This window comes from Amphiura filiformis, chromosome 8 (genome assembly GCF_039555335.1).
Source record: "Amphiura filiformis chromosome 8, Afil_fr2py, whole genome shotgun sequence".
Classification (NCBI taxonomy): Eukaryota; Metazoa; Echinodermata; class Ophiuroidea; order Amphilepidida; family Amphiuridae; genus Amphiura; species Amphiura filiformis.
The window spans coordinates 13,238,676-13,259,925 of NC_092635.1; the positions used below are offsets into that span (position 1 = coordinate 13,238,676).

The 21,250-nt window shown below is 37.1% G+C and overlaps 1 protein-coding gene across 1 annotated transcript; it reads left to right on the forward strand.

Moving 5' to 3' along the window:
* Window positions 1-429: 429 nt before the first annotated feature.
* LOC140158640 (uncharacterized) lies at window positions 430-20,742 on the forward strand. The gene is made up of 2 exons (XM_072181808.1): window positions 430-576; window positions 20,303-20,742. The coding sequence occupies exon 2, from the start codon at window positions 20,336-20,338 to the stop codon at window positions 20,651-20,653; it is 318 nt and encodes a 105-aa protein (XP_072037909.1). The 5' UTR covers window positions 430-576; window positions 20,303-20,335; the 3' UTR covers window positions 20,654-20,742.
* Window positions 20,743-21,250: the final 508 nt, after the last annotated feature.

Below are 21,250 nucleotides of genomic sequence, written 5' to 3' on the forward strand. Positions count from 1 at the left end.
AGTTTGCCTCGGTGAAATAATGCTTCCTATCCTAACCAAGACAAATGCAATGAAACGACTTCAAGTTCAATAGTGTTTTTAAGTTCTAATAAATAATAATAGGCCCTGTTATGAATTATCAGTTAAATACTGCACTGAAAATTAGACATGCGTAATTTATTATTGACTTCTACATCTGCTACCCTCTGTATGCTCTTTGAGCAATCAAAAGCACGCCCTCTTAGCAATTAGGTGTGTTTTTAAAATGAAATATAAATTATTTTAAATTAATATCTACATGATCTCAGAAACCTTAATAACTTGATAGTTTATGTCATTTTTTGTTCTTTTAGAGACAAATGATATGACTAGATACAAAAAAAGCACAATTTAATCTTAAAAAATATGGAAGTTTGGATATATTTTACAAAGTAAAAGAGACAAGTTCAAGAAACACCGGTGGTCAATAGCAACATCAAGCCAGCCAAATCGAAGGGTTGTGCTACACTTTTAGGCTTTGTTTTCATGACAAAAGCCACTCTTTTAGACCGGGAGATGGTATATTGAGGTACCGTAATGAAGCTATAGTATTATAAGGTAAGATCTGACTTACTTTGAATAAATATTTATGTAAAATCAATTCAATATCGTGGCCGACAAATAGTCCTCGACTCTTAAGTCAAGACTTGATCTTGTGAAGTCCAGTTCCAATACACTAAGTTATATTTAGTTCACCACGTAAACTTGTATGGCTCAAAATTCGGACCGCTCGCCATTAAGTTTACTGCTTTCTGTGCTTTGAAACTTGCTGACGTTTTAACGATCCCCGATTCCCGGTCGATTATTTTAGCTGTGTCACGTCACGGTCACATGCATGACGCTGGTGGGTACTACCAACCAAACTTCAGAAAAAATAAACCTCGATCGCCGATAACGATGTGATATGGGACTTACATAGGATTACACAGAGATATTTCTTGCCAAAATTTGACCATTTCTAGGCAGGTTGGCCCTACTTTGTCTGGGTTATATGAAAAAGGACAGTCTTAAGTAAGTAAAAGTGCAACGCTTTTGATGTTTTGATGTTTCGGGAGACTGGGAGGGATCAAAAAAAAAAAAATGATGGAGCCTATTCTTGACTGTGTAATATTCCTTCACCACATTGCCGTACGGTAACAGTCTTATACGATGGACAGATAGTATCAGTTTGTGAATAAGGACATCGTATAAGTTCCTTGTACTAAGTTATATTCTGTCCATTACAAGGTGTTGTCTAAGCTTTTTGGAGCGTCGAATACCGAGCTACCTCGGTATACCATTAAGTACATCTGTCAGCAGCAGGATTAGTGCCCCTGTTAAATCAATAACATTCAGCAGAAACCATATGCTACCAAGAGGCAAGGCATATAGCGGGGTATCAATTTCGTTTGCATCACAAGTCCTAACTGCTTTGCTTACTGTAATATCACCGACCTTGTTGCAAGGGCCAATCAGAGCCAATATACTGCGATGCTGAAATCCTCCGGTAATTAAAATTCCTTTAAAAAGGAAAAGGGCAAACAAAGGATTGGGTGTAACTTTATGGGTGTACGCTAGTAATTAGTGTGAATGTGAATCAATGTGAAATGTGTTTCTTTATTATACGATATTCTCTGTAGATATAATTTGTCTATTTGTATGTGACTGCTAATGTCAATATGAGGCCGTCGTAGTTCGTACGGGGCTCAAACTCGGTGGGTGGATGTAGTTTTCTTTTGTTATTATTATTTACTGAGTAGTCCTGCGTGCATGGGGTGGGTGTTAGATGAAATTAGTCCTACGGGGGGACCTTTTTATACTTTGTTGCACGTAGTCCTACAGGGGCCAGTTTTCCTTATTATTATTTATTAAGTAGTCCTACGTGTATGGGGCAGGTGGGTGGGTTTAAGATGAAAGTAGTCCCACGGAGGACCTTTTTTATACTTTGTTGCATGAAATCATCACGGGCCAATTTCCTTATTTACTGTAGTCCCTCGTGTATAGGGTGGGGTGGGTGGGTGTTAGATGAAAGTAGTCCTACAGGGACCTTTTTACACTTTGTTGCATGAAGTCCTACAGTACAGTAGCCCATTTTCCTTATTATTATTTACTGAGTAGTCCCTACGTGTATGGGGTGGGTAGGTGGGTGTTACATGAAAGTAGTTCTCTGACGGAGGACCTTTTTTATATTTTGTTGCATGTAATCCTACAGGGGCCCATATCCTTATTACTGTAGTCCTACGTGTATGTGGTGGGGTGGGTGTTTGGGTGTTAGATGAAAGTAGTCCTACGGGGGACCTTTTTATACTTTGTTGCATGTAGTCCTACAGGGGCCAATTTTCCTTATTATTTACTAAGTAGTCCTACGTGTATGGGGTGGGGTGGCTGGGTGTTAATTAATTATTATTATTATTATTATTATTATTATTATTATTATTATTATTATTATTATTATTAGTGTTATTATTATTATTAATATAGGTTTTCCCGTCCAATTTCGAACTTTGGTCGTTCAGTTTAGTATAAGTGACATTCCTTTTCGCGAAATTGAATGAACGCTACATTCTCGATTTCAATTAAGCGAATGTTCAATCTATTTCATTTAATCGCATTCAAAATTCTAAAAAGTGCACCCAATTTACGCACATTGTGCAGCAAATTTTGCAAATTGTGCAGCCAACTTCACGTAGCCTTTAATTCAGAGCCTATTTGGAAATACAAATTAATATTATCGAAAACAAAATGGAAAAATGTTCAATCGAATTACGCAAAGTGCAGAATCAAATCCCGAAGTTCTTAAATATTTTACAATGGTTCAAATATGAAAATGCTATTTATCGTGTTTACCCAGTGGGCACAGGTTAGGATTTCGCCGTTGAATCAACGTTGACACAACGTCGAAGTTTCAATCTAACCTGATTTCAACCCGATTTCAACCTAAAAGTTAGTTGAAATCAGGTTGAAATATGGGCACATGTATTTTGTGGTATATAGGAAAAGGGTAGCACAATTTTGAAAGGGCAGCACATGTATTGTGTGCTATATAGGAAAAGGGTAGCACAATTTTTGAAAGGGCAGCTCATGTATTGTGTGGTATATTGGAAAAGGGTAGCACAATTTTTTAAAGGGCAGCACATGAATTGTGTGGTATATTGTAAAAGGGTAGCACAATTTCTGTATTGTGTGGTATATAGGAAAAGGGTAGCACAATTTCTGAAAGGGCAGCACATGTATTGTGTGCTATATAGGAAAAGGGTAGCACAATTGTTGAAAGGGCAGCACATGTATTGTGTGCTATATAGGAAAAGGCTAGCACAATTTTTGAAAGGGCAGCACATGAATTGTGTGGTATATTGGAAAAGGTAGCACAATTTTTGAAAGGGCAGCACATGTATTGTGTGGTATATAGGAAAAGGCTAGCACAATTTTGAAAGGGCAGCACATGTATTGTGTGGTATATAGGAAAAGGGTAGCACAATTGTTGAAAGGGCAGCACATGTATTGTGTGGTATATAGGAAAAAAGGCTAGCACAATTTTGAAAGGGCAGCACATGAATTGTGTGGTATATTGGAAAAGCGTAGCACAATTTTTGAAAGGGCAGCACATGTATTGCGTGGTATATAGGAAAAGGGTAGCACAATTTCTGAAAGGGCAGCACATGTATTGTGTGCTATATAGGAAAAGGGTAGCACAATTGTTGAAAGGGCAGCACATGTATTGTGTGCTATATAGGAAAAACTAGCACAATTTTTGAAAGGGCAGCACATGAATTGTGTGGTATATTGGAAAAGGGTAGCACAATTTTGAAAGGGCAGCACATGTATTGTGTGGTATATAGGAAAAGGGTAGCACAATTTCTGAAAGGGCAGCACATGTATTGTGTGCTATATAGGAAAAGGGTAGCACAATTGTTGAAAGGGCAGCACATGTATTGTGTGCTATATAGGAAAAGGCTAGCACAATTTTTGAAAGGGCAGCACATGAATTGTGTGGTATATTGGAAAAGGGTAGCACAATTTTGAAAGGGCAGCACATGAATTGTGTGGTATATTGGAAAAGGTAGCACAATTTTTGAAAGGGCAGCTCATGTATTGTGTGGTATATAGGAAAAGGGTAGCACAATTTTTAAAGGGCAGCACATGTATTGTGTGGTATATTGGAAAAGGGTAGCACAATTTTTAAAGGGCAGCACATGTATTGTGTGGTATATTAGAAATGGGTAGCACAATTTCTGAAAGGGCAGCACATGTATTGTGTGCTATATAGGAAAAGGGTAACACAATTGTTGAAAGGGCAGCACATGTATTGTGTGGTATATAGGAAAAGGCTAGCACAATTTTTGAAAGGGCAGCACATGAATTGTGTGGTATATTGGAAAAGGGTAGCACAAATTTTGAAAGGGCAGCACATGTATTGTGTGGTATATAGGAAAAGGGTAGCACAATTTTTGAAAGGCAGCACATGTATTGTGTGGTATATAGGAAAAGGGTAGCACAATTTTTGAAAGGGCAGCACATATATTGTAAGATATATTGTAAAAGTGTAGCACACATTTTGAAAGGGCAGCACATGTATTGTGTGCTATATAGGAAAAGGGTAGCACAAGTTTTGAAAGGGTAGCACACATTTTGAAAGGGCAGCACATGTATTGTGTGGTATATAGGAAAAGGGTAGCACAATTTTTGAAAGGGCACACATGTATTGTGTGATATATTGGAAAATGGTAGCAGCAGCATGTATTGTGTGGTATATTGGAAAAGGGTAGCACAATTTTTGAATGGGCAGCACATGTATTGTGTGGTATATTGGAAAAGGTCAGCACATTAGGGCAGCAGATGTATTATGTGGTATATAGGAAAAGGGCAGCACATATATTGTGTGATATATTGGAAAAGGGTAGCACAAATTTTGAAAGGGCAGCACATGTATTGTGTGGCATATAGGAAAAGGGTAGCACAAATTTTGAAAGGGCAGCACATGTATTGTGTGGTATATTGGAAAAGGGTAGCACAATTTTTGAAAGGGCAGCACATGTATTGTGTGGTATATAGGAAAAGGGTAGCACAAATTTTGAAAGGGCAGCACATGTATTGTGTGGCATATAGGAAAAGGGTAGCACAAATTTTGAAAGGGCAGCACATGTATTGTGTGGCATATAGGAAAAGGTAGCACAAATTTTGAAAGGGCAGCACAATCATGTATTGTGTGGTATATAGGAAAAGGGTAGCACAATTTTTGAAAGGACAGCACATGTATTGTGTGGTATATTGGAAAAGGGTAGCACAATTTTGAAAGGGCAGCACATGTATTGTGTGGTATATTGGAAAAGGGTAGCACAATTTTGAAAGGGCAGCACATGTATTGTGTGGTATATAGGAAAAGGGTAGCACAATTGTTGAAAGGGCAGCACATGTATTGTGTGGTATATAGGAAAAGGGTAGCACAATTTCTGAAAGGGCAGCACATGTATTGTGTGCTATATAGGAGAGGGCAGCACAATTGTTGAAAGGGCAGCACATGTATTGTGTGCTATATAGGAAAGGGCAGCACATGAATTGTGTGGTATATTGGAAAAGGGTAGCACAATTTTTGAAAGGGCAGCACATGAATTGTGTGGTATATTGGTAAATGGTAGCACAATTGATGAAAGGGCAGCTCATGTATTGTGTGGTATATAGGAAAAGGGTAGCACAATTTTTTAAAGGGCAGCACATGTATTGTGTGGTATATTGGAAAAGGGTAGCACAATTTTTTAAAGGGCAGCACATGTATTGTGTGGTATATTAGAAATGGGTAGCACAATTTCTGAAAGGGCAGCACATGTATTGTGTGCTATATAGGAAAAAGGGTAACACAATTGTTGAAAGGGCAGCACATGTATTGTGTGGTATATAGGAAAAGGCTAGCACAATTTTTGAAAGGGCAGCACATGAATTGTGTGGTATATTGGAAAAGGGTAGCACAATTTTTGAAAGGGCAGCACATGTATTGTGTGGTATATTGGAAAAGGGTAGAACAATTTTTGAAAGGGCAGCACATGTATTGTGTGATATATTGGAAAAGGGTAGCACAATTTTGAAAGGGCAGCACATGTATGGTGTGGTATATAGGAAAAGGGTAGGACAAATTTTGAAAGGGCAGCACATGTATTGTGTGGTATATAGGAAAAGGGTAGCACAATTTTGAAATGACAGCACATGTATTGTGTGGTATATTGGAAAAGGGTAGCACAAATTTTGAAAGGGCAGCACCTGTATTGTGTGGTATATAGGAAAAGGGTAGCACAAGTTTGGAAAGGGTAGCACATGTATTGTGTGGTATATTGGAAATAGGGTAGCACAAATTTTGAAAGGGCAGCACATGTATTGTGTGGTATATAGGAAAAGGGTAGCACAATTTTTGAAAGGGCAGCACATATATTGTGTGATATATTGTAAAAGGGTAGCACACATTTTGAAAGGGCAGCACATGTATTGTGTGCTATATTGGAAAAGGGTAGCACAAGTTTTGAAAGGGCAGCACATGTATTGTGTGATATATTGGAAAATGGTAGCACAATTTTTTGAAAGGGCAGCACATGTATTGTGTGGTATATTGGAAAAAGGGTAGCACAATTTTGAATGGGCAGCACATGTATTGTGTGGTATATTGGAAAAGGTCAGCACATTAGGGCAGCACATGTATTATGTGGTATATAGGAAAAGGGTAGCACAATTTTTGAAAGGGCAGCACATGTATTGTGTGGTATATTGGAAAAAGGGTAGCACAATTTTTGAAAGGGCAGCACATGTATTGTGTGGTATATAGGAAAAGGGTAGCACAATTTTTGAAAGGGCAGCACATGTATTATGTGATATATCGAAAAATGGTAGCATAATTTTTGAAAGGGCAGCACATGTATTTTGTGGTATATTGGAAAAGGGTAGCACAATTTTGAAAGGGCAGCACATGTATTGTGTGGTATATTGGAAAAGGTCAGCACATTAGGGCAGCACATGTATTGTGTAGTATATAGGAAAAGGGTAGCACAATTTTTGAAAGGGCAGCACATGTATTGTGTGGTATATAGGAAAAGGGTAGCACAATTTTTGAAAGGGCAGCACATGTATTGTGTGGTATATAGGAAAAGGGTAGCACAAATTTTGAAAGGGCAGCACATGTATTGTTTGGTATATAGGAAAAGGGTAGCACAATTTTTGAAAGGGCAGCACATGTATTTTGTGGTATATTGGAAAAAGGTAGCACAATTTTTGAAAGGGCAGCACATGTATTGTGTGGTATATTGGAAAAGGTCAGCACATTAGGGCAGCACATGTATTGTGTGGTATATAGGAAAAAGGGTAGCACAATTTTGAAAGGGCAGCACATGTATTGTGTGGTATATTGGAAAAGGGTAGCACAATTTTTGAAAGGGCAGCACATGTATTGTGTGGTATATTGGAAAAAGGGTAGCACAATTTTTGAAAGGGCAGCACATGTGTTGTGTGGTATATAGGAAAAGGGTAGCACAAATTTTGAAAGGGCAGCACATGTATTGTTTGGTATATAGGAAAAGGGTAGCACGATTTTTGAAAGGGCAGCACATGTATTGTGTGGTATATAGGAAAAGGGTAGCACAAATTTTGAAAGGGCAGCACATGTATTGTGTGGTATATAGGAAAAGAGTAGCACACATTTTGAAAGGGCAGCATATGTATTGTGTGGTATATAGGAAAAGGGTAGCACAATTTTTGAAAGGGCAGCACATATATTGTGTGATATATTGGAAAAGGGTAGCACAAATTTTGAAAGGGCAGCACATGTATTGTGTGCTATATAGGAAAAGGGTAGCACAAGTTTTGAAAAGGTAGCACAAATTTTGAAAGGGCAGCACATGTATTGTGTGGTATATAGGAAAAGGGTAGCACAAATTTTGAAAGGGCAGCACATGTATTGTGTGGTATATTGGAAAAGGTAGCACAATTTTGAAAGGGCAGCACATGTATTGTTTGGTATATTGGAAAAGGGTAGCACAATTTTTGAAAGGGCAGCACATGTATTGTGTGGTATATTGGAAAAGGGTAGCACAAATTTTGAAAGGGCAGCACATGTATTGTGTGGTATATTGGAAAAGGGTAGCACAAATTTTGAAAGGGCAGCACATGTATTGTGTGGCATATAGGAAAAGGTAGCACAAATTTTGAAAGGGCAGCACATGTATTGTGTGGCATATAGGAAAAGGGTAGCACACATTTTGAAAGGGCAGCACATGTATTGTGTGGTATATTGGAAAAGGGTAGCAAAATTTTTGAAAGGGCAGCACATGTATTGTGTGGTATATAGGAAAAGGGTAGCACAAAAATTTTGAAAGGGCAGCACATGTATTGTGTGGCATATAGGAAAAGGGTAGCACAAATTTTGAAAGGGCAGCACATGTATTGTGTGGCATATAGGAAAAGGTAGCACAAATGTTGAAAGGGCAGCACAATCATGTATTGTGTGGTATATAGGAAAAGGTTAGCACAATTTTTGAAAGGACAGCACATGTATTGTGTGGTATATTGGAAAAGGTAGCACAATTTTTGAAAGGGCAGCACATGTATTGTGTGGTATATTGGAAAAGGGTAGCACAAATTTTGATAGGGCAGCACATGTATTGTGTGATATATTGGAAAAGGGTAGCACAGTTTTTGAAAGGGAAGCACATGTATTGTGTGGTATATAGGAAAAGGGTAGCACAAATTTTGAAAGGGCAGCACATGTATTGTGTGGCATATAGGAAAAGGGTAGCACAAATTTTGAAAGGGCAGCACATGTATTGTGTGGCATATAAGAAAAGGGTAGCACAAATTTTGAAAGGGCAGCACATGTATTGTGTGGCATATAGGAAAAGGGTAGCACAAATTTTGAAAGGGCAGCACATGTATTGTGTGGTATATAGGAAAAGGGTAGCACAATTTTTGAAAGGACAGCACATGTATTGTGTGGTATATTGGAAAAGGGTAGCACAATTTTTGAAAGGGAAGCACATGTATTGTGTGGTATATAGGAAAAGGGTAGAACAAATTTTGAAAGGGCAGCACATGTATTGTGTGGCATATAGGAAAAGGGTAGCACAAATTTTGAAAGGGCAGCACATGTATTGTGTGGCATATAGGAAAAGGGTAGCACAAATTTTGAAAGGGCACCACATGTATTGTGTGGCATATAGGAAAAGGGTAGCACAAATTTTGAAAGGGCAGCACATGTATTGTGTGGTATATTGGAAAAGGGTAGCACAATTTTTGAAAGGGCAGCACATGTATTGTGTGGTATATTGGAAAAGGGTAGTAGCACAATTTTGATAGGGCAGCACATGTATTGTGTGATATATTGGAAAAGGGTAGCACAGTTTTGAAAGGGCAGCACATGTATTGTGTGGTATATTGGAAAAGGGTAGCACAATTTTGAAAGGGCAGCACATGTATTGTGTGGTATATAGGAAAAGGGTAGCACAAATTTTGAAAGGGCAGCACATGTATTGTGTGGCATATAGGAAAAGGGTAGCACAAATTTTGAAAGGGCAGCACATGTATTGTGTGGGATATAGGAAAAGGGTAGCACAAATTTTGAAAGGGCAGCACATGTATTGTGTGGCATATAGGAAAAGGGTAGCACAAATTTGGAAAAGGGCAGCACATGTATTGTGTGGCATATAGGAAAAAGGGTAGCACAATTTTTGAAAGGGCAGCACATGTATTGTGTGGCATATAGGAAAAGGGTAGCACAGTTTTTGAAAGGGCAGCACATGTATTGTGTGGTATATTGGAAAAGGGTAGCACAATTTTTGAAAGGGCAGGACATGTATTGTGTGGTATATTGGAAAAGGGTAGCACAATTTTTGAAAGGGCAGCACATGTATTGTGTGGTATATAGGAAAGGGTAGAACAAATTTTGAAAGGGCAGCACATGTATTGTGTGGTATATATGAAAAGGGTAGCACACATTTTGAAAGGGCAGCACATGTATTGTGTGGTATATAGGAAAAGGGTAGCACAATTTTTGAAAGGGCAGCACATGTATTGTGTGGTATATTGGAAAAGGTTAGCACAATTTTTGAAAGGGCAGCACATGTATTGTGTGGTATATAGGAAAAGGGTAGCACAATTTTTGAAAGGGCAGCACATGTATTGTGTGGTATATTGGAAAAGGTTAGCACAATTTTTGATAGGGCAGCACATGTATTGTGTGGTATATAGGAAAAGGTTAGCACAATTTTGAAAGGGCAGCACATGTATTGTGTGGTATATTGGAAAAGGGTAGCACAATTTTGAAAGGGCAGCCCAATTTTGTATGGTAGCAAATGTATAGCATGTGACAAGGGTAGCACAAATTGTTTAAGGGCAGCACATGTAAAGTATGGTATATGGTCGAATCCAACCAAAAGTGTCCACGGGCCAAAAATAAAAGTCCGAAATAAAAAGGTCTCCACAATTTTTTCCTTTTGCCCATTGATTGATGACATATTGGCCTTATAGGAACCAAAAGTGCCATTACTAATCTTGAAAAATAAATCCGGGACGTGTGATAGTAAATGTGATATCAAAACCCAATGTTACCTACGAATACCACTAGGATGCTTTCACTATCTCAATACTAATCAACCTAAAACAAATGGAATATTCCCATTAACGCTTTTTTTCGTGGTAATGTAGACCACAGGGTGTCAGGAAAATGCTAGCTCAACCAGAAAATATTTGTTTTATTTTGATATCGCGATCAATATGATCTTAGTCAATTTATGCTAGTTTATTTTTGAAAATGAAGTTTAGGTCAGTTTCTGAATTTTATTTATCAAATGAGTATGAATCAATTTACACATTGTATTAGAACGAGTAGAATATATGTTTTCAAGAATATTAGGAATTATACGCATACACTTAACGCTTTATACAATGAAAAGGTGAAGAAACTCGGGTATTCGTAGGTAACATGAGCGATTTAACAATATCTATATTGAGTTTAGAGGTTTAAATTGTGCTATTATGGTAATGAATTAATAAAATGGTAGTTTTAGATCTCTTTCAGATGGTACGTCCAAATGAATAAATGCTATTACCTTAGATCAAAAAGTTTTGATGCTTTTAGCAAGATTTTGACCACTTCATTTTGATATACAAGTAGTTAATCAGCAATTTTACATAATAAATAATTATTGAATGAATCCGTATATGGGTAATAATAGTGTCCTGGGGTACCGCTTAAAGTTTTTGACAATTAATTTCCATTGGTAGAGACACTTCATTACACATGTCATGTATTATGCTGTATTCGTAAGTAACATTTCAGTATTTGTAGGTAAGAATTAGACTTTTGGTGGATATCGCAATCAAAACTTCATTTTATAAAGCCCTTTGAATGTATTAATTTTTTATGTGCGTTTATTGATACTTTAGACCCTATCATGTATTAATAATGTCGGTTCACAGCGGTTGAAAGAGGATTGAAGTAAGAAACAAAGGCACTAAAGTGACTTTAATTTGCTAATTGCACACAAATCGCTTAAAACCGTTATTGCAGACTTGTGAATTCCATCTTGGAGTCAGTTACGTCTTGTGGCCTTTCGTTTGAGGGCAACTACAATTAGCTTTATACCAGGGTCCATCAATGTGTTGTCTAGATCATGAGACAATGAGAACAGTCGTTTTTTCCATGGTATTCGTAGGTAACCTTAGCGAAAACGTCAAAAGTTACCTTCGAATAAATCAATTTGGACACAAATTACTCAAAAACCAGAAGGTCGGTAAACATTTAAAATGAAGCACACATGACAGTTGATAAATCAAGTATTTATCCCTTCTAATCTTCTTTGAATCTGATTTTTCTTTCAAATGAGCAGACCGTCGTCTATTTCAGTACATATTTTTCACCAATTAAGCCGTATTCAGTTTTGCATGGTGGGCATGTATGTGAATTCGCAACTTTCATTGGCATATGATTTGATAGCAAACATACAGGCCTTTGTTATGTACCAATATGGGCATTGGCATGAATGGCGGTGTTTCACAATACTGTCATGATGTCATATTGTATTCGTAGGTAACATTCGGTTACCGAAATTTACCTCTGAATACTTGCTTTTATTGTTGACATCTCAGAAATATTTAAGCGCAGGCTATTGAAACTTGGTAGAAATAAAGAGTGTATTACCCTGCACCTATTGCTTAACTATTGTTTACTATTCTCTCACTTTGTGGAAATGGCACAGCTTTTAACATGTATTCGGAGGTAATGCATATTTTTTACCAAACCTACCTTTGTGCCATTTAGAATTTCTGGCAGCTAAACACAATAATAAAGATGTCCGAATGCGATGCATTTCAGTATTGGACATATCAAAGCTTGTATCAATTGCGCATTTATTAGTGATTTCCATTTTTTACAGATATATCTAGTACTATGAAAAATTGTATTCGTAGGTAATGTAAAATAATACCACTCAAAAAATTATCACAAAAAATTCATAATTATGTACAAATATGTGAAAAATTGAACAGGCAATCTTTATATACACACCTTTCAGGAAATCAATTTAGATTCAATCCAATGACTTCTTTTCATAACTGATTTATATGTTTTTAAAAATACTTTAAGAAATATTTTGAAAAAATGGGTAAAAATAGCATGTTTTGGGGTCTCTGTGTCTAAGTTTTTCACAGAAGGGGTCTTATTATATATGGCGCCAAGCGTATGATCAAGGCGAATAAACACAATACAAAAGCGAATGCTAATTGATTAATACTTTTAAGTTATGGCCCTGAACATGCCGTGTACACTTTTGGTTGGATTCGACCATATATGGACAAGGGTAGCACACGTACATGTAGCGTGCTATATTGGAAAAGGTTACCACAAACATTTCAAGGGTAGCACAGATTTTTTTAAGGGTAGCACACGTATAGTGTGCTATTGGCAATTGTAGCAAAAATGATTGAAGGGCAGCATATATGCATAATGGTATATAGGTCAAGTGTGTAAAAAAGATTATTAATGGGCAGCACATGCATAGCTTGGTATTGGACAAGGGTAGCACATGTTTGTAAGAGCAGCGCATGTGTTGCGTGGTATACTTGAAAATGTTAGCACATAAGGTTGTACCCTTTTTGGACTCGTAATTTACTAAAAATGTGAAACGGTACCCTAAGCAAGTTGATCAGTTTCAGAAAACTACCCTTTTTCTTGATAATCAGTGTTTTTAGACCCTAAATGCGTCCACTCGCAGAACTTGCCTTGCCTAAAAAAACCACCCCATATTCCTTGTTTTTGTTCACGCATGCGTACAGTTTATGTGAGTGGCTCCCGTCAAATTTGATCAAATCCTCCTGAAAACCATACCAATGTATTGCTCTCGTCAAATGGATTCAGAAAAACTATAGTTCGACATATCTCCGATGTACATTTTTTGAGTTATAGGGGAAAAGGTCAAATGTCAAAATTTCAACTCCATGGGGGGGGGGGCAAAATTTCTATGATAAAAAATTGTCTCATATTGATCTGCTTGCAAAAGTATTAAATAAAAAGGAATATCTATCTGTTTCCACCCGTTTTTGAATGGTCTTTTATAAAGACCAAGAAATTCCAATGTGTCGATGACGGGGCAATAAAATTGGTTATTCTGATATAATAATTCTATATGGAAATGAGGCCATCCTAATGCCGCTGCGCTGCGTTGAAATTCTGCATACTTTTTAATAGAATATTATATTATTAATTTCTTTCATACAGGTTCCTTGCTTGTCAGTAAGGCCAAAAAATTGTTTGACTGGCGTAACCCGACCGACCCTAAAATTAGGCGCGACCTACCTATTTTTTTTATGTTCCGCCAATCAAACATTTTTTAGGCCTAAGATATTGAGATATTAAGCAACGTGCTTGGTCAGTTTTATCTTTTATTTGGAATCCAGATATTCTTTATTTAAACACCAGTTAAGAAATTAAATGAAACTTGACGTCGACAGAGAGTATATTTAGCTGACCATGTAGGCCTACCAATATTACCCATAGGGAGATTAAATACTGGAAAAACACACTCTTGGAAACCCGTAGGCTCTGTTTGCTATTCATGTGGCATCGTATTTGTAACAGTGAAGACCTTAGTGGATAAAGTAGTTAAGTGCCAAAATAACAGTTTCGAGAAAAGTGGGTTTAAAGTTATGAATTGTTTCTATTGACCTCAAACTGAGATATTTTTGTATAAAACTTGCTGTAATGAATATTGTACTTAATGTAGCTATCAATCAACGATTTGTCATTTATTGATTTTTTATAATCAATAATCAGTATTTTGTACTTGACTACTTTTTCCACTAAAACCATGGTTCAGATTTAAACAATTGCATTTTTCACAAAATTGAAAGTTAATAATAGTTAAAAGTATACATTTTAAAATGCCCATATCGAGAAGAACAATTTTGTGTATCATTTATGCAAATCGGATGTTGTTGAAAATTTGACCTCGTTTGACCTTTGATTGACCTCGACCCTATAACTGCTAAACAAATCGGACCATTTTTAAATTTTGACCCAATTTGACCCCTCAAGTGACCCCTACTTGTAGGGGGTCAAATCGACCAAAAAAAAAAAAAAAAAAATCTTTGACCCTAGTGACTTATAATCTGCCAATAACATAATTTCGTCAAAATGGCACTTGACTACTTTATCTACTGGGGTCTCGCAGGTGACGTTATGATGAAGAATCGCCACACATTGCATAAGCAGGCCCTATAATAGGCCTAGTAGGCCTACCCATATCACTGATTAACATTTTGGGTATTCGACATACAGATTGATATCTGAGTAAAAGGAGGAGGCCATTTTATTTTATTGTTTTGAGAGGTAGGCCCCACAGTGTCATCGCCCGATATCTTCATGGCAGAAATCGCCATGGTAGATTGAATCCACCGCCACGCATGGTCATTATACATATCGACTATCACATCTGTTCAAAATATATATTCATGTGCAAGGAACCACATCTGGCTTCTTTATACTGAAATCATTTACGGAGATATTCATCATTTTCTACACGGTATCCAAAGATTTTCTTCTCATATCAAACTCGTGCATAGCAAATTCACGTGTAACGATCCTGGGTATTTATTTTAGTATCCCTGCTGTACCAGGTAATTATTAGCCAGGCGATGTCGTTGTGGCCCCTCTAGTGACCCCAATGATGTATTTTGCATTTACAAAGCTGTAAAATAAGTTTCAACTTATGAAACATCTTTTTCAACAAGTTATAATTGAAAGTTTACAAAATAAAAAAAATTGAAAAATCTTCAATAAAGGAGGAGGGAGCGGACGAGAAACATGTATTTTTTTACTCGGCCTTATTATTTCTTAAAATAAAATTGCCAAGTAGGCCTAAATGCCAATCTTTCTGTGAAAAAATATTCACACTTTGCTTTAAAAAAATTAAAACATGCTTTAATCTGAATAATTTTTTCTGTTCATTGCAATAATATACATAAAATATTATTACTGTCTTCACATTATAAAATGTAAGGAATATGGTGTAATTAAAATCAGTTAAAAATGTGAAAATATAAAACAACGAAATGCAAGGAACTGAGCTGTGTGAGACAGCAAATACGAAAGGGTGTGTGTATGTGTGGACAAGTGCTGAACATGTACAGTACAGCCCTATGCTACAGTACACAGTGTAAACTGAATGGAGGAGACGGCCACAAGGCCGCAGAGCTAACGGTCGGCTAAAAATAAATCTGACCTCGGGGTGTTTTGGAGTCGAATTTCTTGACTTAAATTCGACTCCAAAATCCTTGTGTGGTAAAGTCATTATCCCGTCGGGTATCGCGTGCCAGCTATTATCAGGGATTATGAACATTTTATGGGGTCATCGTACAAAAAGCATACAGGCCACCTTGTAATGTCGGTCGGACATCCGGGCTATCTCTAGTCTCGGGCCCAAACTGCATGTGGCTCACGGTTTGTTGTGAACAACAGAAACCGGCTGTGAAGGAGGCTACATAGCGATGTTGCTGGAGTGACCCTCAATTTCGGAAAAAACAACACTCGACCATTGAATTTAATTTTAAGTTTGTCAGTAGGGGCCTATATAAACGGTAAATCAAGTAAGTTTCTTCCACTCTGAAGACTTAGAAACGGTTGTTTGATTCCACTGACTATTTGCGATCGAAATTTACATAACACCAATGACAGAAATCATCAACAAAAATCGAATGTTTTCACTCGACTGTGAGTCGCATCATCAACCGGAAGTGACGTGGCACGGACCGACAGAATAGTAGGTATTCCAATTGAATGAACGCAGCTTTCAGCAGCTGTACTCGATCCAACCGGGATCGTATATCGCGTATTTCAAATTACAACGCAAACGAACGACCTTGGATACAATGCTAACCAATCACGAGTGCGTTGGCATGGTTGGATTCACTTCTGCGTTACTCGCGCACAGTCGCACACGCTGGCATACACATTGTACATCGCGCAGTGTACGCAAATAATCGTCACGCTATTGAAAGCTGTGTTCATTCAATTGGAATTCCCACTATAAGTGTAACACTCACTGCAACAAGAACATCATGGCATGGCCAATTCCATGCCAAAAGTGCCTTTGTAACGTCCGTAACAAAATTTTGGAACGTTATTGCTCAAAACAGGAGCATTTATTTCAAACTTGCTAATCATGCCTCCATAGATTGATGTCACACCTACTTCAAGATAAAAAAGAAAAAAATCTGAGGAAGCACCTTGACAGTTTTTTTTCATCATGAAAAACGTTACGGACGTTACATTTGAGATAAAATGTAACGTCCGTAACACTAAATCAACAGTGTAGGACGATACAGGAGTATTAATTTCAAACTTGCTTTTCATGTTTACATAGAATGGAGTCAGGGCTTGCTCAATGTAGTTAACAGAAAAAAATTAAAGACAGAACTGAATGGAGATTTAAGGTTTTACCGTCGTTACTAAACCTATCGACGAAATTTTTTTAAATTGACATATTTTGTACATTAATATGTGTAGATAATAAATCAGGAAAAAAAAACAGGGGTGCGGACCTCACTTTTGAGCTACAGCCGTTTTAAAAGAGGTGTACATTTCCAAAAATCTCTGTACACTTCAATGGCAAAATCAGCAATTTGCCCAAAATATATCACCTTTTAACGTTGTATAAAAAAATTGTCGAGTCAAAAATTTTTAAATTTTATATATGTTATGAAAAAGAAAAAGCTCTGTAAAATCGCAAAAAAAAATTGGGGGTACCGGACCTAGTTTTCTCGTAAATTGACCAAAATAGGTCAAAAATGCGTTTTTTCTGCGACACCATGCGTAGTTAATTGCGTACATGGATATTTTGGTGCGTGCAGCGCTGGTATGAAGCGCGATCTGATGCGGATCAGCGTTCATTTACGCATATTGGCCACAAAAAAGGAATTGTCTGTTTACGCAGGAAATTTTTCACTGTAAAAAAAAGTTACCTAAGATAGGCCTACTTAGGCTAAAAAGTGTTCATAATTAGGAACATTTATAAATATGATGTCGACTATTAAGGCAAAGAATATCAAAAAATCCTTAGCCTAATTCTATTTTGGTGTATTTTGGTCACAAGCGGGTGTAAGAAAGACTCCCATTCTGCAAAGATATTGGGCCAAAGAGTAATCAAGTTACACAAAGTGAGTTATTTTCAGCTTTATGTTCACCTGACTCGAATGACCAAAAAGAGGATTTATTAAACATGTTAAAGCGTTTGACACCATGGGCGGAAGTGTTTGACTATAATAGGCCTACAATTATTATAGGCATAGGCCTACTTAGCATGCTTAGTGCCTTTACCGAGTGTAAAACTTTTTTGGTCACAAAACTATAGGCCTTCGGAATTATCTCGAGGTGGATTCATATCATCAATTGTTGCAGTTCAATTTAAAGCAAAGTTAAACGCTGGGTTGCCTATAGCTGTAGAAAAACGTTTGGCCAATTATGATATCATTTTTGTAAATGTATGACACATTTTTTTAAAACTAAATAGTTTTGATGGTGTTGTCTATATCGCATGCATTATGAAAATAACAATCAAAAACATTGAACACTTGCTGCAAAACATATTCTTAGTTGGAACAATGTTGCCAAAATAATATATGTCTACAATAACATTTTCACATGTTTTTAATATTGTTGTAGCGTGTTTCATTATGAAACGTTCTACAAACGTATAACCTTTAATACGCCAATATACCGTAGTGCTTACCCAACATTTAGGCCAAAATATTATTAAAACGAATTAACCAATTTACCCAACACTCGTTTAGGCCTAATGTTAAAAAAACAACTGATTCTGTGTTTGTTTGGTAGGCCTATAACTTCATACCATCGATTGGACCATACTGTCGTAGGCCTACTTTGGGGAGGGGGTCCAGGTCCGTTATTACTGGAAGCACGCTGGCAAGATTTGGTTTGTACATGTTGTATTTAACATATTACGCTCAGCAAACATTGTTTTCTTTATTTTTTGGCCCTAGTTATCGCCGGTGCGCAAAAATAGCATTGACACGCACAACACGCATCGCGTTCTCTGCGATGTCTGGAGCATAACGCAGAACACGACGCTGGCGTCGCACGCCTTTGAAAACAGGCGCAATAGTCAAGTCGCATCGGCTGACGACGGTAAAACCTTAAGGATATGTACCATCTGTCAAAAAGGCAGGCACTTTCGCGTAACGTTCGTAACACTCGTTTCTAATTTCTGTAGCTAATTAACTAAGAAAGCCAAAACAAAATTGCTTCATAATAATGAACATTAGAGTGTGTACTAGTAGCATACTAAGAAATAAAGTGTTATCCTAACAGCAAACATGTGTGCTATTCACTTAAAAGTTGCAAGTTGCATGTATCTGTAACGTCCGTAACGGTGGAATTGGCCACATGCAATAAAGTATTAAAAGCGACTCAGTCATAAATTGTACGCATAGCTCAGAGCTACAGGGTGGTGGGCCCACAGCACGAAGAAATCTTGGCTCTAGTCCGCTCTACAAATGATTGGAAATCACACATTTGTAATCATTTCACCACAAAAAAACATCCATGATTGATATGAACACAGTCACAGCACAGGCTGACAGTACAGCAGGTAGTTCCAATAATTGGAACTTGCGGCTCCGACCGTGAGTTCCAAGGAGCTATGTGCATGTGTCGCCACGATTTAGCGTGCATTCATCACCATATTAATATGTACATAGTCGTGGAGTGGACTTTTCGCTGCTCATAAAAATCACTCAAAAATTATCTTTTTAAATATTTCTTTGGAAAAAGCTGATGCGTAGAATAAGTTGAACAATCACAGATGACATACATCAGTGACACAGGTTTCTAAAGTGAGTATTTTACTAGATATGCTAATGCAAACTTTCCAAAATAAAATCCTGGAGGCACCCTACGGGAGTACCTACAACTTGAGAGAACAAGTCCTCAAACGTTCGAAATTTGTAGTTACTACAACTAGCACAGCAGGCATCAATCATCATTATCGCAAAATAAGAAGAAAAATATTCCCAACATGACACACTTGTTTTTGGTTAATAGTTACAATGACGTAGTACGTAACAGGATTTTCCCTATTGCTTGCTACTTGTGGCATAATTATTTATTATTAATATTGACATCACTGTATGACAAAGTTGTAGAACGTTATGTGCAAGTGACTCTGGGATTTATTAATTGTTGCATTATTAGTAACCGCCTCCCAAAATGTGGAGGGGATGAAAGCTACATGAAAGCTTTTAGAACTTGTTGTTCAACAGTCTGGAAGCTTTAAGTTGTGCATCACTGGCTTTGCATCTACATGGATTGAATCCTGCTGATCTGAGGGCCGCCATGGCAATGACACACATTCGATGGGTGTATTTTGCATCCACCTTTTATGTCAAAAACAACAATAAAAACACAAACTTTGGAACAAAATAAAGCTTGTGTTTGACAGAATTAAAGTTTACAGTTTAACTCATGGTTAACTTTGATGCAAAAGTTCAATTTGATAAATTTCTTATTTTAATCTTTATGTCATAACACAGCTTGGATGATCTAAAGGAAAAGTACCAAGGGGTAACTTTATCCACCCAATCACCCGTAAAAAAGTACTCAGAAGTATGTAGTTAACCTCCCAAAACATGCACTTCTCATATCATGAGAAAAAAGAAAACCTGAACAAAAATTGAGCCAAAAAAGTAACCCCTACTTTAAACAAGTACACAAAATGAGGATTTATATCATCAATAATGATTGTTCATTGTATCATAATTCTTGCAGGTTGTGCCAAACACACATCATCAGACACCAAAGATGTCCGTAGCCCACAAAGCATCCAAGCGGCCATGGGGTACCATCACCAAGCCCAGTCATATGCACCTAGGACACAAGAAGGTAACAAGTTATGAAATCGAACAAACCGTCAGTAGACTTTACTATGTGCCAAAAGCCAGAGATGTAAATCCTAATCGACCCAACCCAAAGATGAGTGCTAGTGATGTCAGTGACATGATTGAAAGATTGACTTTGGGAGCCAGTGAGAAATCATCGGATGCAAAACGTGTAGCAGAAGAAGGACCACTGAAGGATATGGGGATACTCAACTCATTCGCTTGGAAAGGCTATAACTGACTCAGTTCTGTGTCTTCAAAAGCAACAACAAACTGGAAAATGGTGCAATTAGGCAACATTAATTAATGCAATCCACATAGAATGAGTAATGGAGTAACAAAAAATGGCTTGGGAAATCTACATTTTGTAATCTTCTGGTACTCTTCACAACTACGCACATATTTTGTATTGTTTTTATGATAAATTGGAAAGTGATTTTGTGTAAAATATCAGACAGTCAATGTCCAAAGGCAAGATTTTGATGTAATAAAAAGTCAAAATGTTTAAGTGAAACAAGATTGAAAAGCTGTGTATATAATGTAATAATTATTTTTCCTTCTTCGTTTTTGATCGCCATTCAGCCAAGTAATTCAATATTTATATTTTTTAAACATAGCTAGTCACTACTCAGCCAAGTAACAAAATTATTTGTATTGCATGATAGCTACTCTGCCAAAAATATTGAGAATGTTAAGCTTAACAGTAATTTGTAAAATGTAATCTAGTAGAGAACCATGTTCAGTAATAATCATCACATATATATTGCTTACAATAGATCCATGCACTGAAAGGGACGTGTAGAGATAATGTAGAGAACTCAGTTAAATGAGTTAATTC

Bases quoted from the DNA above. Each gene is read 5' to 3' on its own strand.
- LOC140158640 (XM_072181808.1), top strand. From the start codon at position 20,336: ATGTCCGTAGCCCACAAAGCATCCAAGCGGCCATGGGGTACCATCACC.